The 24,699-nt window shown below is 47.1% G+C and overlaps 1 protein-coding gene and 2 long non-coding RNA genes across 4 annotated transcripts in view; 1 reads left to right on the top strand and 2 right to left on the bottom strand.

The window, feature by feature from the left end:
• Ccdc162 (coiled-coil domain containing 162) overlaps positions 1–24,699 on the top strand; it is a 191,167-nt gene that overhangs the window by 145,281 nt on the left and 21,187 nt on the right. For both annotated transcript variants that reach the window (XR_015645929.1, XM_087598712.1), the window contains exons 34-38: positions 34–266; positions 1,071–1,209; positions 2,187–2,307; positions 12,306–12,415; positions 22,557–22,706. Coding sequence is in view for 1 of the 2 variants with exons in the window: in XM_087598712.1 (XP_087454838.1) it covers positions 34–266; positions 1,071–1,209; positions 2,187–2,307; positions 12,306–12,415; positions 22,557–22,706 (753 nt within the window). In the remaining variant the exon portion in view is untranslated. The remainder of the gene's footprint in view (positions 1–33; positions 267–1,070; positions 1,210–2,186; positions 2,308–12,305; positions 12,416–22,556; positions 22,707–24,699) is intronic.
• LOC120098881 (uncharacterized) lies at positions 2,498–4,851 on the bottom strand. Its single transcript, XR_015645931.1, has 3 exons — positions 4,439–4,851; positions 4,211–4,346; positions 2,498–2,894 (listed from the first exon to the last, which is right to left on the bottom strand). It is a non-coding gene; the product is annotated as an uncharacterized LOC120098881 (long non-coding RNA).
• LOC134483931 (uncharacterized) lies at positions 11,436–17,273 on the bottom strand. The gene is made up of 3 exons (XR_015645930.1): positions 16,722–17,273; positions 12,218–12,307; positions 11,436–11,972 (listed from the first exon to the last, which is right to left on the bottom strand). It is a non-coding gene; the product is annotated as an uncharacterized LOC134483931 (long non-coding RNA).

The raw sequence follows: 24,699 nt of genomic DNA, 5'->3' as shown, positions 1-24,699 counted from the left end.
CACAATTGATAAAGGATTTCTGTCATATTTCAGCCAGACTGGTCCAAACTGCCAGGACTCTGCCCAAAGCAGTTGGAAAGTCACCCAAAGGCTTCTGCCCTGCTGGAGGGGCCATACGATGTAGTAATGTCTCTGGCTCTGTTGAAATCCTTCCTCACCTTGTGGAAGCAGCTGGAAGTGCTGAAGGGACACTGGGGCCGACTCAAGCTTCGAGGGCAGGACGTCAACTCTGCCCTGCTCCACAAGCAGGTCTCAGAGCTCTATGAGTGAGTAGCTGCTGGGACAAAATTCCACGTCAGTGGATAGAGCCTGGAGTTTCAGGGTTCCTCTTCACTGAGAGAGATTTCATCTAGGACTCTGGCGACACCCAGCTCCACTGGGTCAGGTGACAGCTAGAGACATTCTCCACGGCAGTGCTGTAAGGAAAAGCTATTCCGTGTTAGCTGTGGGAAGAGCTAGACTCCACTGAATTGTCCCGTTTATCACAAATCCCTCAGAGTCTGTTGCTTGGAATGTACACTTGTCAAATTATTTGATGCTGATTGTGAGCTCATAGGATAGCCTGCCCTGCAGTTGGGGTCACCCCTAACCCCACTGCTGAGCCCCAGTGCTTGAAGCATTACAGCCAGAGGTAACATGGCACACATGACTTAAGGGCCTTAGGTCCATAGACCTTGGCTCCTAGTGGCATCTAGGAGGACTTAGCTGGCAGGAAAGGCACGCTGCACCTCCCATGTGCCTGTTCCAGCTGGGGTTCACTCCCGGAGACCTCAATGACCTTGGCTTTGACACCTTCAGAATCGTCTGTCCTGGAAGTTATTGAGGTCAGGTTCCCTGTTAACTACAAAATGAGAAGAGTTGTCAGCAGTCTTGAAGCACAAAGACAGAAGTTATAAATACTCAACAGAAAAAGGCCTCGGGATTTAATGTTGACCAAGGGAGTGGTGGATTCAGTTGTTGACGTGTCCGCAAAGGGTTTGGATGGCAGGGAACTGGAAAATGACTGATAGGGAATCTGAAAGAGAAGGAGATATGCTGATTTGCTGGTTTTTGCCTCTTTCCTTTGGTAGAGCCGAGATCTTCTACCCCAGCATGAAAGCTCTTGCCAGGCAGATGGGCAAAGACGATGAATTTGAAGAACTTATAATAAGAAGCCAATCTATCCTCCCCCCAAAGGGAGCCTCAGAAATGGAAATAAAACTTCAGCAGGTACACAGCTCTCTTTACCTTTGAAAAGTTACCTTGTATCACTGGCCTGGTAAAACTACAAGAAACAGGAAAGGCAATTTAGTCAGGGTGGAAGCCAGGGACTCTTAAAGGTATATGGGCCCCTGAATGTCTCCATTCTGTAAGTCTAGGGTCTTCCTTCTTGATATGCTGCATAGGGAACATGACTGGATATATAACTAATATTATCTTACATATACAATCCAGCCCGTGCCCATCCACAGGAAAGCAGAATATTGAACACAGCATTTTGAAGAGGCTTTTCCCAGAAAAAGAAAGTACGGTTTTTGCACTGGCTTCATTGTATGCTGAATAATATCCACTCGCCACTGCTCAACTTGATCAGGGGACCCAGGGCCTCTGGCTGTCTGAGCACAGATGCCACTGAGCGATGGGAAATATCAGTGTTGGCTCCATATATGCCTCGGGGACCAAGCACACTGCTTACGCCCCTGAACCCCTGCTTTTGCTCCTCTGGGGCTCCTCTGTCCCTCCCACAGGGAGGAGTAGGCTCTGCAGGCATCATGGGTGGAGTGAAGCTCATGGCTACTGGGGCAGCATCTTTTGTTATGTATCAGCATTAAATCTTCTCATAAGATCCATCCTTGGTGTGTAAATTGGCTGTCAGACTTATTAAAGTAACAGCTTACAAGATTCCTGGCATCACTTAGAGATCGCCAAAAGGCATGAGGTCGTCTGAGACATGGCACACTTTTGCCGTGTAGTAGAAAATAGTAAGAAGGGTTATGATCTGTCGATCAGCGTGAGGGCCATGAAAAAACAATGTTCTGCAAAGAGGTGTATTGATCCTGGGGTAGAACTTAGGGTCCCAAAGGGCACTCTTCACAGAGAATAGAGCTGAGGGGAAGGACAAACCCAAAGCCCCTTGGTAGGTATTGCTCTTGGGAGCTGAGGAAACAAATGAATTGGGGTGTGACTCTCAACTATGCATATCCCAGCTTCAGAAACTTCTGGAAAGTTTAGAAATTCACATGATCCAAGAAGTACTGAGAAAAATTAATAGAGAGATGACACTGTTTCTATCCGAAAAGTCCAAGGAGGAGTCCACTCTCCCAACAGGTAATACATGCTTGTTTTACTACTTGAAAAATTAACATTTTTTTTCAGAATGCAAAGTGTCTGTGGTAGTGGGACAGGTGCCGTCCCCGAAAACCTGAAGAGTTCCCTTGTCTTTAAGGAACCGCTCCTCAGTTAAAGACAGTTAGTCTCGACTTCTCTAGACAAAAGAATTTCAGGGTGGACCAGTATAAACCAGCGTTGGTTTTTATTACGAGATTTTTTTATTGTATTTTTAGAATAGAGCATAACAGAAAGAGAATGGATGTGGATCTCCGAGAGAGAGTCACAGTTCGGTGTCTTGCAGACGCTGTGTACTCTGCTCTCTGAACCATTGTCTTAAAGGGTTGACAACCCAAGCACGATCCTAGGCTGGTTCCTGCATATTGGAAAGAGTCATGGCTGCTAGGGTAGAAGAGCCCTAGGTTCCAGGGTGGCAGGAAGAGAGTTAAGATGTCTTCAGCGATGAACAAGGGATTGGTCTTGTTTTTTGAGAGTCCCAGGAAACACTCGGGAAAAGTGTAAGGCCACACTGGAAGGTCACATGGGCTTAGTTCTTACGCATGTTCGTTCCATTCCGACACACTTCTCTACAGAAAAGGAATATTGTCTCTGTGTTCATTACCTCCACAGGGCCTTTTGCCGAGATTCTAAGTTTATGCTGGGAGCTGACCTCGGGTCCTCTAAAAGAGTAGTACTGAGTGCTTTTAACTACAGAGTCATCTCTCCCCGGCTCCTGAAGTTCTGAATTCTCAGCCAGTGAGAGGCTTCAACCAGACTCTGAATGAGGGGTGCCTTCTTCTCCCTATGTGTCCTTCTATCCTGACACATACATTATCCATGTATTCACAGTCACCATAGACAACGACATCAGGCTTCCATCTGTAATCCCCACACTGGGGAGGCTGAGCAGTCTGAGTTTTATAATGAATTCCAGATTAGCACGCACATGCACACACATCCATATACACACACATCACACACACACATACACAGCACATACACCATACATACACATACACACATACCACACATACACCACACACACATATACCACACACACACCACACACACATACCACACACACACCATAAACACATACACACACACACCACACATATACATATACCACACACACATACACCACACACACCATAAACATACACACACACCACACATATACATATACCACACACACATACACCACACACACCATAAACATACACACACATACACACACATACCACACACACCATAAACACATACACACACATCACACACATACACACACATACACACACACACCCCATACACACATACACACACCACACCACACACATATACATGCATGCACATATACAAACCACACATACACATACACACACGCACACACTCGGCAATAAAATAAGAATTTCAGAGGTAGAGTACATACAGGGCATACATAGAGTAAATACAGAGTCCTGGTTTTGACCCCCAGGGCTACAAAAACAAGCAAATCATAAGGAAAAAAATCCTTTTACACCCTTGACCTAGAGAGAAATACTATTTATACTTAGTATTATTTCTTACCGCTTAAAAGGCTTTGTGTGTGTTTGATTTTTTATTGCAATGTTGCACTATGTAGCCCAGGCTGGCCTCAAACCGTTGCCCTGCTTCAGCTAGGAGATGCTTGGCTCAGGTTTTTACCCCCTGGCCAAGATGTGGTAGGTACCTGGGTCTGGCAGTGGCTAAACCAGGAGTGTGGTTGTGGGCGGAGCCGTGGATGGGGCTATGGGTGGAGCCAGGGTGCAGTTGAGGGTTTCCTGGGGCCACACCAAAGGGAGTGTAAGATTACAGCCAGCAGACACACAGCAGGGTAAGAGAGAGACTTGGGAAGAGAGGAAAAAGCTTTCTATTAAGTACTTACATAGATACTATCTTCTCCTTTTTTTGAAAAAGTCGGTCCTGAATTTTTATTGCAGCAGGTTCTGTGGCTTATGAAGACCATCAGATATGTTTTCCGAATTCCTAGCAATCCTACAGAAAGATCCAGAACCTTCGAGCTAGGGAAGAACGGGAGCAAAACAAATTGGGTTTTCCTCCGAGAGGAGGCCATCCACGCCCACCAGCATGTTAACTATAACCTCGCCCTCACCTAAGGCGGTGCCTTTCCCCATCCCCAGCAGTATCATTTTAGTAGGACTCTCAAGTCACGTCACTGAGTTCCACAAACAGGGCTTCTGGAAAAAGACTGCCCTGTGTGAGCTGACCACGCCCCCAAAGGTATCGGCTCCAAAGGTCACCGGAGAGTGGAGCAAGACAGAGCTCCAGTTGCGGAACTGTCACAGGATACAAAGCTTCCTTGTTTGGGCTGTGTGTGGCATCCAGGTGGCTCCCATCTGAGTCCTAGCAGAAAAGGCACGAGCCCTGAGCAGGTGCAACTACCTCAGAGGTTCCGATCGATCGTCCTTCTCAGACACCCTGGGGCGGGGGTGGGGGCGCCAGAGAGAGCGAGCTCGCTCGCTCGCTTGCTAGCTAGCTTGCTTTGTGGCTATGCTTCCCTGCCCTGGAGGTGGGGAGTTCACCAGCTGGGTTTCCTGTGTAAAGGGTCAGTGGGAGGAACAGAGGAACAGAGTGGAGGTATTCTGCGCTGTGGTCGAGTTTTCATTGGTAAATCATGCTGGCTAGAGTGTACCGACCAGGTCTAGTTAGATCCTTTTTTGGATTCCATCCTTACAAAAAATTTAAAACTATGTGCTTCTGGGAATACGACTTAGGGTGTTTGCCTAGCATGGGCCAGACCCTGGATTCAGTGCTCAACACCTCCCCCTACCCACCCCGCATCACACACAGAGAGAGACACAAACACACAAAATGAAATGAAATGAAATAAAATAAAATAAGCCAGTACTGAATGGTACAGTGATTACCACCGTTCATTTTATCTTGGTTTTGGCCTTTGGTCTGTGAGGCCTGTCTCAGTATGAAGGCCTGGGTCAGCTGAGTTCCCGAATGCAAGCAAGTAGGCCCCTACTTTGCGATAGATACGCTGTGAAGGGAGGTGTTATCAGTTCAGTCCGTGGAATTGGCACCGCTGTAACTCCCAGCCATTAGATCCTTGGAATCTCTACCCACCCCACAGTTGACTGCAGCTGCGACGGACACAGCTTCTAAGCAGAGGCAGCAGCTTCTCCAGAGAACAGCTGTTAGTGTCAACTTTGACACCGTGGTTAGCCAGGAGCCGGTGGCTTCTCAGAGGCAGTTAGGACTGGAGAGCATTTAGAAGTGGAGTGACCCTGTACAGTTAGCAGAGGCTCCAGGCGTTTTCCTCAGGCTTTTTTTTTTTTTCTTTCCTGGTTGGCCAGACCAGAATTTGCCTGAGTTCCTGCCAAAGGGGAACTGGAGGGGTGGGGGAGAACAGAGATGGCTTAGTCAGTAGAATGCTTGCCACATAAGCATTTAGGACCCGAGTTCAGAGTCCCATGTAAGAACCCAGGCATGACTGTAATGCAGCACTGGGATTGTAGAGATGGGAGGAGCCCTGGGATTCAGTGACCAGGCAGAATCAATGTCACACATGTGTGCGCGCACACACACACACACACACACACACACACGCACACGCACACCAAACCCTGAAAGACTTTTCTCTGTTGCCTTCTCCCCTTTTATCTTCCTTCCACCCTGTCTTTGGAACTTAATCTTTTTATTTCTGGTCTCCAGCTTGTCAGGGAGCCTGTGGAGATGCGGCAGTCACACCCGGTCCTGGTACCAGCTCTTGATACCTGAACTTGTTGCTCCCCTTCCTCCCCTGAGCTAGCAACAGCTGCAGACATCCTGGTTCAACCTGGAACTTTCTGTGCCAGACACAGGCTCCCTGAATTCAGAGAGGCCTGCTACCTTTGACACTTTGGCACTAAACTGATTTTAAAACTGACTTTCTAATTTTCACTTAACAATGACAAGGCCAGCAGTCTCCAAAGTGTGTGTGTGTGTGTGTGTGTGTGTGTGTGTGTGTATGTATGTGTGTGTATGTGTATGTATGTATGTATGTGTGTGTATGTGTGTGTATGTATGTGTGTATGTGTGTGTGAGTGTGTGTGTATGTGTGTATGTGTATGTGTGTGTATTGTGTATATGTATGTGTATGTATGTGTGTATGTGTATGTATGTGTGTGTATGTGTGTGTGAGTATGTATAAATGTGTGTGTATGTGTGTATATGTATGTATGTGTGTATGTGTGTATGTGTATGTATGTGTGTATATGTATGTATGTGTGTATGTGTGTGTATGTGTATGTATGTGTGTATGTGTGTGTATGTGTATGTATGTGTGTGTGAGTGTGTATGAATGTGTGTGTGTGTGTGTGTGTAAGGATACATGGATGGATGCATGGATTGATGTATGTATGTATACATGTATGCATATACTTTGGGGAAGCAAACCAGCAACCAACAAAGAATGTGTTAGGTCTCAAACCTAGGACAAATGGCCACCCTGGTTCTCCCAGCATCCCTCAGTCCCTAGCTGTTACAGGATATGGATGACATATTCTGTCTTCTATGCCAAAGTCTCCAGCCAGGGGCTGGGCTGCCCTTCCTCCAGTTGTCCTTCCTATATAACTCAGCCCTCATGGCCATGCTCTCTTGACTCCTAAGCCATGGCTTTCTTCTCTCTCTCTCCTCCCCCACGGTTCTTCTCTGACCTGAGCCCCAGCCAGGGAACCCCAAGTCCCACCTCTCTCAGTACTGCCCAGACATAGGCTGTGGGCATCTTTTTTCACCAATCAGAAATGACTTGGGGGCAAGGTCACATGGGGCCACTTGGGTCTATGTGAGGACCCTCTTATCTCAGAGACAACCAGGCCTTGGGGGCCCACACTTAGTATTACAATATGTAGCACCAGAGCAAACCTCACCAATCTACTCTTTCCCACAACAGACACATCTAGAAATTGTCATCCGTACACTTTACAGGATGCAGCCATCAGACCCTCCAGGCTGTAGAACCAAGAGTGTGCCGCAGAGCCACGTCATACATATTTACAGAGGAGAGATGATCCAGCCTTCCAGCCAGGCTGGGGTGGCTATGGACAAAGGCCTGTGCTCTTTGTGAGACTGCTAGCAAATATTTGTGACTTGTGTATTTCTTTTTTTTTTTTTTTTTTCGGAGCTGGGGACCGAACCCCGGGCCTTGCGCTTCCTAGGTAAGCGCTCTACCACTGAGCTAAATCCCCAGCCCCGTGACTTGTGTATTTCAAATGGAATAAATTACATACAGCAGGTATCCTTTGAAAGCACTCTACTTTTTTATTTAATTTTGTATAATTATATATGTACATATTTCATAATATTTTTGTTTAATTATTTAACTACCAGTCTAGGGGTTGGGGATTTAGCTCAGTGGTAGAGCGCTTGCCTAACAAGCGCAAGGCCCTGGGTTCGGTCCCCAGCTCCGAAAAAAAGAAAAAAGAAAAAAAAAAAAAAACTACCAGTCTTTTCCCTCCAAATACCATGAATGGAACCTCCGTGCATATCAGTCAAGTGCTCCACCTCTGAACTACGTCCCCAAACTCCAGTAACATCGATGCCTGCCTGAGTTTTTGCTTTTGTTGAGACAGAATTCCACCATGTAGCCCAAGCTGTCCTTGAACTTGCCCTCCCTCAGCCCCTGAGTGCTGAAACTACAGAATTAGATAACGTGTTGTAGTTTCGGGTAACATATTGGATAACATAAAGTGTTTTTACGTCAGACTAAGTGCCCGCGTTACTTTTCTCTAATGACAAAATGCCGGACAACTCAAGGGAAAGTGGGTTCCTTTTAACTCACAGTCAGAAGCTGCAGTCCATCTTGGTGGGATGAAGGAATATTGCACCTAATCAGGGAGGGGTGCAAACAGAGACACAAAGACAGAGACAGAAAGAGAGACAGAGACAGAAAGAGAGACAGAGACAGAAAGAGAGACAGAGACAGACAGAGAGACAGATAAAGATAGAATAGAGTCAGAGATAGACAGAGACACAGACAGACACGCACACAGAGAGATAGAGAGACAGAGACACACACATAAAAGAGAGAGAGAAGGAGGAGAGGGGAGAGGGGAGAGAGAGAGGGAGAGGGAGGGGAGGAGAGAGAGAGAGAGAGAGAGAGAGAGAGAGAGAGAGAGAGGCTGTACTTCACTCTCCTTTTAGTCAGCGTGGTCCCAGCCCATGGGATGCCACCACACAGCCTTGCTGCCCACGTTTAGAGTGGGTTTTCTCACTTCAAAGAACATAGTCTAGAAACTTCTTTTTTTTTTTTTTTTTTTTTTTTCGGAGCTGGGGACCGAACCCAGGGCCTTGCGCTTGCTAGGCAAGTGCTCTACCACTGAGCCAAATCCCCAACCCTGTCTAGAAACTTCTTTACGGACATGCTCTTAGGTTTGTCTCCTAGAGGATTCTAGAGTCCGTCAAGTTGAAAGCCTGTAGCAACCATCCCAGTAAGTTTGGAAAACTTTGGGAAAATCTTGTCTGTAAAGTTGCCCCCCTGATCTAGGCCCTAGAACCTTTACTGTTCTGTTTTGCTATCCTGTCCAGAGAACAAGGAATTGCTTGGGAACTTAATATTGAGGGCAGGAGATTGAAAAGTCACAGGAGGACAGGTCAGTCTCAGCTCAGTGTGCCTTTCAAGCTTCCCTCTCTTTGGGCCCTTGGCTGTGAGGGAGGGGAAGAGAGAGGGAGAAACACCTCTGCCTGGCAGCTGTTGAGTCTTTCACTTCTGCCTTGGGTTCCGACCCAGGGACCACTGAGATGCAGGGACCCCGATGGGGAAGTACAGTCCTTCGAGCTAAGGGGTTCAGAGAGAGGGAGAAAGAGAAGTGATCCAGCCAGCTAGAAATCAAAGTCTCCTTTACGTCAATGGGCACGAGATAGAGAAAAGGGTTTAACGGAACTGCAAGGGTGCTCCCTCCTGCTCCCACTGTAAAGCTGTGGCCTCAGGCTGAGGCGATAACTGAGTGGCGAAGTGCTCGCCACAAATGTGGGAACCCCCAGAGCCACAGAAAGCTGGATGCTGGAGCAGCAATCCTAACATGTCCCACAGAAAGATGGGAGGTGAATCCAAAGGCTAGCCCAGAATAAAATCAAGCAAAGATCCTGGTTCAAACACAGTACCAGGCCAGAGCGAACATCTGAGGCCATCCTCTGACCTGCATTCACACTCACCACACATGCCCCCTACTGTACAGATTATATACACACATATGTGCACACAAGCACGCGTGCAAGCACACACACACACACACAGAGAGAGAGAGAGAGAGAGAGAGAGAGAGAGAGAGAGAGAGAGAGAGAGAACAAACAGATGTAGAGGCTGACTTCTCTTCACCAGGAATTTCTTGGTTGACTTCCTCTCTCCCTGGCTCTAGCCAGTAAGTCCAGCTGTGTTTCTTAATTTCAACTCATGTGTAAGGAGAGAGCTGAGAAATCTTCCAGGAAAAGGCTTCTCCTTAGCTGGAGCCAGAAATAAACCCCAGACTGTTCCCACGCTGAAAGTATGTGGGAGACTCTCACCTCAGCGGGCCTCTGCCCCACCGCACCGGCAAAGCATCTAAGCGCTTGCCTGGAAAGTTTTCCATGACAATTAGGAGCTCTGTCTGTCCCACCAAAGCGCAGTCTTATTAGAGCCCTAAGCATCTTGTGAACTTTGATTTATAGGTTTGTCATGCAAAGTAGCCATCTAGAGAAGACAAGTGGAATCCCATTTTCAAAACCAAGGCTTCTGGTCCAATAGCAGTCTAGAAATCCTAGAGGTGCAGCCATTTCTGAGCGGTGGCGATGGACACGTGCTCTGGTATGCTGGCCATCCCATCAATATTGGAGTGTGGGACAGAGACCCTCATCTAAGAGGAAAGAGAAGCCACAGCAGGCAGGGAACTGGCTGGTGCACTCAACAGAAGAGAGGGCAATGGGCTTGTCTTCTCCCATGTATCCATAGTTTCTCCCTGAGATTCCTTAGGCCCAGGGTAGATGGCTTATTTTTATTTGAGATGTGTGTCTATGTACATGCATGTGGTGTGAAACGGGCTTACAACTCTGTCACCACACCCAACCGACGTTCATAGGTGTCCTCTGAGTACTGAACCCGGGTCCTCTGCTTGCAAGGCAAGCACTTGATGGCTAGCACCATCTCTCCGGCCCCTCCCGGCTGAAATTGGAAGCGGAGAAATGTACGTGGTCGCAGTGATAGATCAGATATAACGTGGAACGTGAGAAAAAGCACAATCATCGTGACCCCAAGGGTTTTAGGTAATTGGCAAGATGAACGGTTTATCTTTGACATGGGAAAAGCTACAGATAGGACCACTTAGGGAGGGGACACTGACATCATTATGCATAAATTAAGTTTTAAGTGATCTTTAAAATAGAAAAGATACTCATTTAAACTTGAGATTATTTTTATTATTGCTATAAATCATGTGTGAGAGGATGAGACAGTAAAGTAAACGTACAAATGCACAGAAGTGAGTTCCTGGGCAGAAGCTGAGGTCTGGGGTACAGGGATTGTGAGGAGAAGAGCTGGCCGTGAAGAAAGCTAGGGCCCAGTCAGCTAAGAGGGAGGCAGGGCTGAACCGTCCCCAGCACGGGAGGTTATGAAGCAGGCGGGCCGGGTTGGGGATTTAGCTCTGCGGTAGAGCGCTTGCCTAGCAAGCGCAAGGCCCTGGGTTCGGTCCCCAGCTCCGAAAAAGAAGAAAAAGATGAAGCAGGCGGGCCACTGGCTTTGGAGGAAGTTGTGGGTATTCAGAATAAAACCAGTTTCCCCAAACTTGTGGAAGTGAAAACCAGGAGAGTGGGTTTCAGAGATGCTTTCTGGGAATTTTGCCATGAAAGGTGCAAAGAAACAAGGTGATAGGTGGTGAGAGGAGAATCAGGAGGAGGGCTTTTTATCAAACAGGGGAGGCTGTGCTGTGGTGAGCAGCCCAGGGAAGGGGGAAATGAGGACAGAACAGAAAGAGGGAGAATTCTTCGAGCTGCGAGTTGACTCCTTTTTTGTACTCATGGTTCTATACCCTGCCACTCCCACATAGTAACTTACCATGGTTGGCATTTGATCAATACCGTTTGTCTTAATTAGGGTTTCCCTTGCTGTGAGGAGACACCATGACCAAGGCAAGTCTTTTAAGAACAACCTTTAATTGGGGCTGGCTTACAGGTTCAGAGGTTCAGACCATTATCATCACGGCGGGAAACATGGCAGCGTGCAGGCAGGCATGGCGCTGGAGAAGGAACTGAGGGTTCTACATCTTGATCTGAAGGCAACCAGAATAAGACTCCTCTGTAGGCAGCCAGGAGGAGGCTCTTTCTCTCTTCTGCCCTGGGTGGAGCTCAAGCATAGAACCTCAAAACCCACCCCCACAGTGACACGCTTCCTCCACAAAGCCACATCTCCTAACAGCCGCACTTGCCACAGGCCAAGCATATTCGAACCTCCACAGCGTCAAACTTTTCTATCGATTTTGGAAGAGTTTCTTCCTGTGAACAGTTGCATACTGCTCCGTTGGAAGGGACGCCATAATTGATAATGATCCCAAATGGAAGACAGTTACGTTTCCCGTAGCTTCTACCACAGTGCTCTGAGTCACCTCGTGTGTTCCTCATCTCCTAGGCATCAGCCATGATGGTCTTTGCTTAGTTCTGATGGCCGTGTTAGACTGAAATGATCACAGACACAGGATGTTAACGAAGATAGACACCGGGAAAGGTTAAGGGCAGCGTGACATTCCCTTCAGGGTTTTCCTGCAGTAACAGTATTTGTTACTCACTGGTTTTCAGGAGGGCATCCCCAAAGTCTTGTTAAGAACCTTGCTGGAGATCTCCCCTCCTCCCTGTTCCAGAGGGTTCTGTGTCCTGACTGCCCCTCCCCTTCCTCACAGGAGCTGCACAGTGGAAGACTCACTGTGTCCTTTGAGAGCTGCAGTCTCGCCCTTGGTGGCATTCCGTGTTTTGTGATGTCTCACTGATCTGTTTTTTCTTCTTTTTCCTAGATCTTTGGAAACACCCAGTCATGAGAGAAAACTTTTCAGTTGTGAGACCCCAGATAGTTGAGAGATTTGTACAGAGGCTAATGGAGAATTCCCAAGACAATGGACCCGAGGTATGCATTCAAAATGAATGGCTGTGCTTCCCTTTGAATAGAAACCCAGGGAGGATGGCCGCCATTAATACTCCCTGGTGCTCTCTTACCCTCCCTAAGGACAGGATTCGTGCCGCTGAACCCACCGTGTACTACCATTCTGGTATGAAAACGCCCAATGCCTGTCTACTTTGGATTCATCAGGAAATGGACATTGGCTAATGGTCTTAGTTAGGGTCTCATTGCTATGAACAGACACTGTGACCAACATGAGTTTTTATAAAGGACAGCATTTTTTTTTTACTTTTCATACCATTCTTTTAATGATATAGATAAAAATTGACATTACAATCTGATATGACCCAAAGTAACTTTTAAAGAAAGACAGACATCTTCCATCTGATCAAACAAAGAGCAGAAAATCATCCTTAATTGATCTGGGTACCCTGCACATTCCATATAAATATTTTTTAAACTACGTATTGCTTGTAAGATTTGTATAATGTAGAATAAAAACACAGGATGGCAGCCCTGCCAGGATTCAGCCTTGAGGATGCTGAGACCTGATGCTCTAGCCCCTCGATCAACCCTGCCTCAAATTGATGCTGTTTCCAAATACTTGCTTCTTGAACAGCTTCACAAAAACCTCTGCTAATCCAGATGACCTTCGTTCATCCAGGCTTTTAGACTGTTCTAGTCAGGCATTCAGTTAAGGCCCGAACTTTCTCATCATATAAAGTCTGGACAGCAAATGATGCTAACTAGTTTTCTTTTGACGTTACCATTTCTCCAATTTCTTTTTGGGCCCCAAACAGTAATTCTTTGACCCAATTCAGCAAAGCAGCAATTATAGCAAACCTACCATCACAGTCACTTAAGTTGGGATTAGGACAGCATTTTTTTTTTCTTTTTTTTCGGAGCTGGGGACCGAACCCAGGTCCTTGCACTTCCTAGGCAAGCTCTCTACCACTGAGCTAAATCCCCAACCCCAAAGGACAGCATTTAATTGGGGCTGGCTTACAGGTTCAGAGGTTCAGTCCATTATCATCAAGGTGGGAACATGGTAGCATCCAGGCAGGCCTGGTGCAGGAGGAGCTGAGTTCTACATCTTAAAGCCAGGAACAGATTGAACATCCCCAGGCAGCTAGGAGGAGGGTCTCCAAGCCCACCCCACAGTGACATACTTCCTCCAACAGGCCACACCTTCTAATAGTGCCACTCCCTGAGCCAAGCATATGCAAACCATCACACTAATCAAAAAATTTGGTCGAATGTTTAAAGACAAACTTGGAACTTTTGAATGAGTTGATTTTTTAAAGCCATATTTACTGTTTTTTATTTACTAGCGTTAAAAAGTTAAAGAGAGAAAAACCAAAAAGGCCTATGATACTTCTAACTAGGAAATATTTTTAAAGTCTACAGTTTAAGAGGGAAAGCCAATAACAGGCCAATAGCACCAAAAGGTAACATTGCATCCACTCCCTATCTCCTCCTCAATATTTGATGATATTTGTGCCTCAAAAATGGCACCAATAATTTTATGTTTGTGTACCTCAGAAAAGATATCAGAACTCCCTAAAGCCCTAACGCCCTGAAATGTAATGGCTAACAGTATTTACCCTTGGCAGGAGGCAATTCAAAATTCAAAGAGTCCATTTCGATTGATTCTTATTTGTGAAAAGCGGTGTGAGAAAGCAAACACGTGTGTGGATACCGGTCTCGGGATCATTAATAAGTGCTTGACATACAATCATCTCCATTCAACTATTACAAAAAGAAAAAGAAACTCTGTCCTTCTAGGAATGGTGGTACCCATCTAGCACTCTGGAGGCTGAGGCAGGTAGGCTAAAAATTCCAGGCCAGGGGGCCAGTCATCTTACTGAGTAAAGGGGCTTGCAAGCAAGCACGGATGACCTGAGTTCTATCCGTGGGAAAACCAACTCATGAATGTTGCTATATCCGACCCACATACAAACACCATGCCATGATCACATGTATATGCAAACACACACACACACACACACACACACACACACACACACACACACACACTCACACTCACACACACATACACACACTGGAAGGGAGGAAAAGGAGTTCTACCCCAGGGACCAGTGAGATGGCTGAGTAAGTAAAGGGGCTTGCAGCCAAGACTGGTGACCCGAGTTTGATCCCCAGAACCCACACAGTGGAGAGAGAAAACAGGCTCCAGCAGGTTACCTTCTGGCCTCCATATACAAACTTACACATACTAGTTACTTCCTTCCTTCCTTCCTACTTACTTAGTTACTTAGTTGGTTAGCTAGTTAGAGGAAAGGAAACAAGAATTCCAAACCAGCCTAGGCTACATAGCAAGACTCTGTTCCAAAAACTTAGTAAATAAATAAATGAAATTTAAAACTTAAAAAAAAATGTATTGGAAAAATGTGCTCAATTTTGGGTGGATATTGTTTTCTTCAGGTTTATATTTTTCTTAAACTTTTTTACATTAAACGCTCGAACCCTTCATTATGGGGTAGAGGACTCTCAGGCATGGTTGGAGACCTGTTTCCTCCAGACTCAGACATAAGCATCTGCCCACTCTGCTCTCAGTCACACCGAAGCATCATCCTGTGTGCTGCCGGGAGGCCCCCTCTCCCAGGGGCAGAGGGGTTTAAATCGGAACACACTGTGGCTCGCTTTGCAAGGCTGTCGAGATGGCTCAGGAATTGATTGACAGTGTTTGCTGCTCTTCCAGAGGACCCAGGATCAGTTCCCAGCACCCACACTGGGCAGCTTACAAATGCAGTTGCTTTCACGTGCTGTACAGGAAGCTGTTCAGGAACGCACACATATGTACACATAAAAATAGTATATTAATCCTTAACAACAAAAAGGGAGGGCATCCTGACAGGTGTTGCCACCCGATGAACCGCGAGGACAGCTGCAGGGTGTAGTGAGTGAAAGCATTCTTAAGTCGACGTTCGTCAGGTGCCCTGAAGAGTCAGACGCTCAGAGAAAAAAGGTAGGACAGTGGTTTCCAAGGGCCAGGGGCAGAGGGGACAAATGGTATTCAGTGGGTACTGGTTTTATTTTGTGAGATGAAAAGAGATTTATCATGTGGTCACGATGCTGCCACTGTTCTGTATTTGATGACAATTAAAAGAATAAGTTTTATTATATATATACATATATGTGTACATATATCAATATATATACACACATATATGGGTATGAATATATATACACACACATATATATATACATGTACACACATATATAGCTATGTATGAACTCCTGCTCATATATATATATATACACACACATATATACATATACACACAAAGATATACATACACACATGCACACATACACACACGCACATTATATATATACACACGCTCACACACATACACACAAACACACACACATACACACAGGATATAATGTATACATATACACACACATATGCACACACGCACACACACACATATATACACACTTACACACGCACATATATACACATGCACACACAGATATACATACACACATGCACACATACACACACGCACATTATATATATACACACGCTCACACACATACACACAAACACACACACATACACACACAGGATATAATATATACATATACACACACATATGCACACACGCACACACACACATATATACACACTTACACACGCACATATATACACATGCACACACATGCACACACGCACACACACATATACACACTTACACACGCACATATATACACATGCACACATACACATTTATATATACATGTACACACATATATAGGTATGTATGAACTCCTGCTCATATATATATATGCCATATATACATATACACTCATAGATAACATACACACATGCACACACACACATATACACACACATATATATACACACACATATATACACATGCACACACACATACATATATACACACACACGCACGCACACACATATACATACACACATGCACACACACATATACACACACACACACACATACACACACACATACACACCAAGCATGTGCCCTGGTGCTCAGCCCACCACTCAGGGTGAGGATCTTTGATTTTTTGGCAGGAGACAGAACGTTGTTTTCATTTTCAGGCCTCTAACTCACCATCTTCCTGCTTCCACTTCCCAGCTGCTAGGTCACGGGCATGTGTCACCACACCCAGCTAAGGATAACATCTTGTAGAAAGGGAATGTAGGATTTGAAGGCAGGGCAAATCTCTACCAGGTATCTGCAACTCAGGAAATGCTTGGAGACGTTGGTGACACTCAGCTCCTGGCATACCACCAACCTCTACTCACCTGTGGGAACCAAGAGCTCGCTCACAACCAGAGTGCCCTGACCCCAGGCAGCTTGTGTTTGCTCAGCTGTCACTAAGTTGTACTTGGTCTTCGCTGTGAGATAGGATCTTCACCATAGCTCCTCTGTCCTCAGAGACCCACAGATTGAGGTTCTGACCCTGACAGTGAGGCTTCCCATATCCCAGTGCCATTAGAGCCATTGCTGTGGCGGATGGAGTCTCTTCAGGGTTCAGCAGAGGGCTTGATCAGGAAGACAAATCTAAGCGCATGCCCTGTGGGGTGCTGGGCTGCACATCTCTCAGGACCCTCCTCAGAAGGCGGGGCCCCCACACCAGAACACGCAGGCTGGGAAGCAGACTTTCCTGAGTCTCTTTTCGCCTTATTCCAGGCACGGTGGGTTGGGCAGTGACTTGGGGCCCTCAGCCTACCAGCTCTCCCCTCACAAGACACCACCGCTCCTTTCCGCTGCCCAGGAGGCACACACTTGCAGTCCTGGCCAGTCTCTTTAAATCCTAGGTTGCATGCTCAGCTCACAGTGACCTTGGCCCCGATGTTCTCTTGGATCACTGCCTGGAAGTGTACTGGGTTGGGCAGCCATCACACTGACACAGTGAGCTGTGCCCTGAACTCGCATGCTGTCCTCGGACACTGCATGCCCCCACCATGTCTTCTTCTTGGTGACGTTGGCCCATTCTTTGGGCTCTTGATTCTCTGGGGTCTAAGCATCCTTATTTAAGTCGTTAGTAGCTGTGAAGTCAGGACAGGTCCCAAGTCCCCAAGCTGCCCACACCAGACCTCCCAGGCTGTGCAGCTGTCTCAGACATGGGCCAGGAGCACAGCTATTCTGTCACGCGGCTATGTTCTTCCAGCCCCCTTCCCAGGCATCCTGCTGAAAGCCAGGGATACTGTCTGCTCGATTTCCTGAGAAAATCAGGTCACTCTGGCAATTTTTCTTTAAAAACTCGTGTCGGTGTCTAGTCTCTTCCCAGTTTCTAGAAAACCAGCTTCCATCCATAACCGGTGTTAATATTTTTCCCCTTGAGACAGAGCTGGAATTTATTAAAAAGATTTTTTTAAAAATAGTACATTTATTTATTTATTTATTTATTTATTTATTTATTTATTTATTTATTTATTTATTTATTTATTTATTTATGGGGAGAGGGCACATGAAGGCCTGACAGAAGTGTGGTTGGGGCCCCATCTTGAAGCACGAGGAGGAGCTGGCAACATGAAGACAGCCAGGGGAAGGAAGCCATGGCAGAGCGGGGGTGGGTGGTGGGAGAGGGCTTTGAAGCAGGGGATAGGACTAGGTGCTGAGTGTCCCCGTGTGCAGCCCTTGGGAGTCAGTCTCAGAGTCCATAGGAGAGCACCCACAGACGTGGTGTTTTAGAAACCTCCAAAAATACTTTATGCCCGATACTAAGCAGTGTTGGTGTGGTGGCACACGCCTATAAAGCCATGGGACACGTTAATACAACGTGGCTTAGCACCCGCCTGGCTCTCACCCAAGACTGGCTCTCTTGAACGATCAGTGCACAGAGCAACCTACTGTTGCCCCAGCCAACACCGTCAGCGTCAGCATAGTCAGGCTCAGGTGTAAACGCTGCCAGGGAGGCAGTCAGCAACGTAGTGGTGCTTACTGGGAAACTCTGGGCCAGTGTGGGGGAAGTGGGAGGGTGAAACCTGGTGGAGCTAACTCTTTATACGGGCAGGAGGAACCTTTTCAGTGACCCGGAAAAGTAGCGGTTGCGGGTAGGAGTCTGTGGGACCGCTGGCAGGAACCCCAGGGTCCAGCCTCTGCTGTACGAGAGGCTTCGTATGCTCAGGAAGGCTGAGGGCAGTGTGTAAAGGAGAGCTGAAGCCTCTTCCTCACCTGCCAGCCACAGCACCTATCATGGGGGCCCATCTCAGACACGCCCCTGCTACTGAGAGAGAATCTCTTCCTTGGCCCCTGTCTCAGACCCTCACAGAGCACCTTGCTTGAGCTGAGAGCTTCTGGAGTGGCTCTTTCTGCCCAACTGCTGTTTCCTCCGTGGAGCCTCCTGGGAGAAGGAAGCAGAGAAACTTCTCTAGCTCCCGTGGGGAAGGGCTTAAGGGCAGAGTTCTGGCAACCTCCCACCTCCATGGTATCATTCAAATCCTCCAGGGGCTTCTTATTCCTGCTGCGAGGGGGGGGGGGGGGAGACCCTGCTGGTGAGGTAGCCCATGGCAGAGGGCCAGGGCAATTACCTTCTGCCACAACTTCAGGGACTCTGGAGGCAGGACGGTAATGTGAGAGGTGATTGCTATAGAATTAGTTGATGGAGGCCTTGTTGACTTGTGCTTACTCCAGAAAAGATTGCCTGTCCAGTAAGGGATGAGTCACTGCGGGGAGGGCTTCCAGCAAGGCCTGAGGTGAAGTCACTGGCCGCACCCTCACTAACCACCCTGGCTATGACTTCTCACGGCTTTCAGGCTTTCAACAAGAGTCAAACCAGAAAGTTCCCTGTGCTACTACTAACCCCTTTCCAGGCGAAGAGAGCTTCGGCATCCTTGGCACCGCGTCAATAGCTTCCCGGTGCTCACCGATCCAAAGGTTCAGAGGGAGGCAGGGGCAGGATGACCTGCCTTACCCCACCCACCGAGGGGCCCTTATCTAAGGGGGACCCTGGAGAATGAATCTTAGGACTCTGGTCTTTTGCCTGCCTGTGACTGGTTCCCTCTCACACAAGCAGAAATTGACCTCAGATTCCATGGAGCAGTCTCCATTGCATCCTGCCAAGCTGACACAGTCGACGACTTTTTGAAAACCTAACTTTTAGTATGCATTCTCGATGTAAAATTTGCCTTGATTACATGTACAAACTGCGATCGCGTTATATTAGAAAACAGAACCACGGGCTGGTGAAATGGCTCAGCGGTTAACGGCTTCTTTTCCATAGGACCCAGGTTCAATTCCCAGCATCTATTTGGTGGGTCAGAACCATCTGTAACTCTAGTTCCAGGGGACCTAGCACTTTCTCTTGGCCTCTGCAGGCACCAGGCACACAAGTACGGCACATGCATGCATACAAAGAAGCTACTCATTCTCCCAGGAAATAAGAATAAAATCTAAAAAAGAAAATAGAAGTTCGATCCTTTAGAACACACGCTCAAAATTTTACCAGTCATTAGTAATCTCCCTTACTAATTTAGTAACATTTCTTTTTTAAACTTTACTGACCGCTTTCCATTCGTGTGATTTATAAAGTAACATTATCTTCTATTTCCACATTATTTATTATATGTCATTTTTACATTAATTATTTGTTTGTATGTGTGTGTATGTGTGTGTGCGTGTTTGTGTGAGTGTGCGTGAGTGTGTGTGTGAGTCTATGTGTGAGTGTGTGAGTGTGTGTGAGAGCGTGTGCGTGTGTGTGAGTGTGTGTGAGAGCGTGTGCGTGTGTGTGTGAGTGTGTGTGAGTGTGTGCGTGTGTGTGTGTGAGTGTGTGTGAGTGTGTGTGTGAGTCTATGTGTGAGTGTGTGTGTGAGAGCATGTGCGTGTGTGTGTGAGAGAGCGTGTGTGTGAGTGTGTGTGCGTGTGTGTGAGTGTGTGAATGTGTGAATGTGTGTGTGAGTGTGTGTGAGTGTGTGTGTGAGAGTGTGTGTGTGTGTAGATAGAGGTAGATAGAGGTGATATAGATCATATAGAGATGGATATGTGTGATATCTTTATTATACACAGTTGTTAGTATCACTTCTGAAGTACAGTGTTACTGTAGATGAACCAGGTAGATTTAATTCATCTCCCTGATAAGCCACTTGAGGCCAATTTCATTTTTCTCCTACTCAGAAGCACACTAAGATGTCCACCTAAACTTCATGGACGACTTCATTGTGTTTTGGTGTCTCCACAGTGACCCAATTCCCAGCGTAACTTGAAGGGGGTTGTGGTTTTCTTTTAGCTCGTGGTTTCAGGGGTTCACATCAGCTGCCTTGGTTGCTCTTGGCTTGTGGCACAGCAGGAAGATGGAGGAGGGGCATAGCACAGGAAAGCTGATCACCTCAAGACAGCCAGCCAGAAAAGATGGAGTAACTGGGTCAAGATTGACTTCTCCAAGGGGACAGTTCCAAGGACCTGCTTCCTCTGCCTAAGGTTCCCATCCTAGTTTCCCTCACTTCAGAATGACGCCATCAAGATCGACTTCATCAATGACTCCGAGGCAATTCACAAAGTCCACTGTGGGTTTTCTCTGAAGGTCAATTTAGCAATGACGTCATACTGACAGGACAGTGTCTGGAGCCTCGGACAAGCAGATCAGAGCCAGGGGACCACGGCGGGTCCCAAGAATACCCTGGTTTCCGTAGCGAGCAGACTGCCAGTAGGGAGCTATCTGGGTTTATCCTGAAACTGTCACAGGGAAAGCTCACGTAAGATTGCAGGTTGCAGCTTGGGCTTGATCCCCCAAGACCTCAGATACACATTCGGCACTGATAACGACATGGGGCGCGGGAGGTGAGGGGGGTACACACCTGTACTCGCTCAGACAAAATGCTGGCTGGTTTTCACTGCCAACTTGACACAAACTAGAGCCACCTGGGGAGAGAGACCCTCCAGTGAGGCATTGCCTCCATTATTTTGGCCTGTGGGCAGTACCGGCCCTAGGCATGTGATCCTGGGCTATATATGTTCTGCTTTGAGTCCCTGCTCAGCACCCCGCCCCGACTTCCTTCAATGCTGGACTGTCACCTAGATGTGTAAACCATGGAATTCCTGTCCTCTAAGAGTTACTTTCAATTGGGGGTGGGGAGCAGTGGGACAGAGCTAGGGCAGACTCCCAGGTCCTGCCTTTCCCCAACTGGCTCTCAGTTCTCTCCAGAGCCTGAGTCTAAACTGCTGTGAGGGGACTCTTTCCTGTCCCTTCATGGCTACCTCTTCAAAGAGGTAGTCTACAGGAAGTGTGAAGGGAAGAGATCCACGCTTCAGAAAGCACCTTCACTTGGCCTGCCTTTTCCCCTGGGACATAGGGACATGCCTACTCAGAACCCTAGACTTCCATCTAGGCCAACGGTTCCAGTAGATCAGAGCACTGTCCTAATGCTACGACCCTTTAACACCGTCCCTAGTGTATTGGTGACCCCACACACACTATGAAATTGTTTTTGCTGCTACTCCATGACTGTAATGTTGCTACCGTTATGAATCAGAATATAAATATCTGTGCATTCCGACGGGCTTAGGTAACCCCTGTTGAAAGGGTGGCAATCCTCTGGTTGAGAACCGCTGATCTACGTGTGACTCGGCCCTCGACTGTGTTCTCCAGAGTTAGCATAGACCTCACCCATGATATGAATACCCCTGCTGTGGCAGAGACCAAGAGGTAGCCATGTAGGGAGAGGGCCAGGTGGAATTTGGATGGACAAGGTGAAATGTACTGTTCAGGCATCTGAGGGTCCTAAAGTAGGAAGTGGGAATCATACCGTGAACTCTGACTGGGAAGCTGCTCTCGCTTTGTCTCCAGACTTCACCACAGAACTCAGAGAAATTTCTGGACCTAACCCAAACCCAGCCATCTTGTTTATCTTCTTTGAAAGCAGAACTACATCTAGCACTCTAATAGTTTGTTGCTCTGGCTTCTAACCAGTAATGGTGGAGACACCATTTCTTCTCTTGACCCCGGCTCTGCAAAGACTGAGAGCAGAACTGAGAGAGGTGTTGCTAATTAAGGGCTTGGCGTTGAGGGGAAATGAAAGTGCATCTATGAGGCCTTGCTTAACGTGGCTGGCCTGAGGCCTGGGTGGAGCTGTGGGGACAACATGGCTGGTCAGAGGCTCCCGGTGGAGCTGCTGAGAGACATGCCATTCCCCTTTCAGATCACTTTCCAGAGGGAGCACCTTGAAGCCTGCCTCCTCTCGTTGGGCTGCGATGTGATGGCACGAGAACGTAGCAACTTTGAGACCTACTCCATGTGTTATGAGCATGTCCTGCAGCACACCAGGCAGAAGCTTAGCCAGAAGGAGCAGGTAGGTGCTCAGAGAAGGGAAGGAGAAAGCCTGTAGGCAAGGAGGCCCCAGAGTTACCAGTCAAAATAACTCTCAGTGGGGTGAGGAGAGATGTTCTTATGCCAAACCTGGGGTGGGGGCACACATGCCCTCCACATTTCTGTCCATTGGTTTATTTTCATGGACCCTGGCACTCTTGGTTGCTAAGGTGACAGTCCTAGTAGCAATAGGATGTAGGTTTTAGAGGATTACCAAGGATACAAGACATGACCAATAAAGGGGGAATGTTTGAATCTGCTTGGTCCAGGGAGTGGCACTATTAGGAGGTATGGTCTTAGGGTAGATGTGGCCTTGTCGGAATAGTAGGTGAGTCGTGTCACTATGGGCGTGGGCTTCCAGACCCTCATCCTAGCTGCCTGAAGATGCAGTCTTCTCCTGTTTGCCTTTGGAACAAGAACTCTCAGCAACTTCTCCAGCTCCATGTCTGCCTGGGTGCTGCCGTTCTTCCCACCATGATGGCAATAGACCGAACCTCAGAACCTGTGAGCCAGCCCTCAATTAAATGTTGTCCTTTATAAGAATGGCTTTTGGGACTTTGGATTTGGGAAGCCATTGAATGCTTTAAATGGGACTGAATTAAAAAGTTAAAGATTCTTTGGAGAGTCAGTTCTGTTGGATGGTGTTTTGCTGGGGCAAACACCTGAAGGAGTGTTTTCCTGAAGAGGACACAGGTAAAAGGCTAAGGCAGACTCATGAAGAAATGTTTTGCTGAAGCAGACACAGGTGAAAAGACGTTCTCCTAAAGCAAGCACGTGGAAGGATGTGTGATGAGGGATTCTTCGCTAATAACACAGATGAATTAGTCCACCTTATATTGCATAGTTTGAGCTTCATTTGTTGTGACTCCATAGAGAGAAACACACCAAAAAACTTCTGGTGATGTGCTGAGACTTCTTACCACTTCTGCGGACTTGGGCTATCTGGCAGAGTGATGTCAACTGATACAGACTCATGTGGAGTCTTGCTAAGTCAGACTCTCATGCTGAGGCAAGACACATGGTGAGGCCAGACTCATGGAGGACATGTGATGTTTGGATAGGACTCAGCAGACTGTGAAAAGGGCTTGCTTATAGAGCTAGCTGTGCAACACTTCTTGGTCTTGAGTCTTCGCTGAGAGGCACAGCTGAGAATTTCTCTTGGTGTCCCTGGTGTCCCTGATACCTCTTGTTGACTCTTACCAATTCAGCTGAGGCTGTCTCTGCTAGGTCTTGCCCCTGCTGCTGATTCTATAGCTGTTTGCTGTACTGACTCTACCAAACTTGACTGCTGGTGTATTTGTGAAGTATTCGCGAGTGGATGGAGCTGCCATGGCTGACCTGTAAACTGAATTGTGGATTTCCTAACAATGCAGTTAGGATTTGCTCCAAACAGGTTCACTTCCCCCATAACCTTTCTTTTCCACTACCTCTGGCGATAGGCTAGAAGGGAGGTTAAAGTATTTTAGAACCATCATTAAAAGGTGGCATTGAAAAAAATTAAAGTCACATGGAACTTAGTGAGCCGTCCTAGTAGGAATATAGAAGACATTGATGCTGAGGGTGAATTGAACTCCAGAGATAGTCTTAGGATGGTTTGTGAACAATGAGGCTGACTTTTGCCCTTACCTGAAGAGTCTGTCTGAGACTAAGGTAAAGAGACTCAACAATAATTGCATTGACAAAGGAAGTCTCAGAAATGCCCAGCATAAACTTTGTCCTCTGGTTTTCTCTCATGAAGTGCGTTTTGATCAAGCATAGTAAGCTGAAATGAAAAAATACAAAATGCATGGTTCGAGTATTTAAAAAAGCACCAGAAAGTGCAATGGAACTGAATCCTGTGGTCAAGGTGATAAACAGAATAAGGGAGTGGTGACCTCGGGGGCAGGATCCCACCCAGCTAAGTTTATTGTTTGTGTTTGCAGTTGAACAAGCAACAGTTATATATTATGGTAAGCACTGTTGCCTGCTTATTGTTT

Source organism: Rattus norvegicus, chromosome 20, assembly GCF_021556685.1.
Source record: "Rattus norvegicus strain SHRSP/BbbUtx chromosome 20, alternate assembly SHRSP_T2T, whole genome shotgun sequence".
NCBI classification, from domain to species: Eukaryota; Metazoa; Chordata; class Mammalia; order Rodentia; family Muridae; genus Rattus; species Rattus norvegicus.
This window is presented reverse-complemented; position numbering and strand designations above follow the sequence as displayed.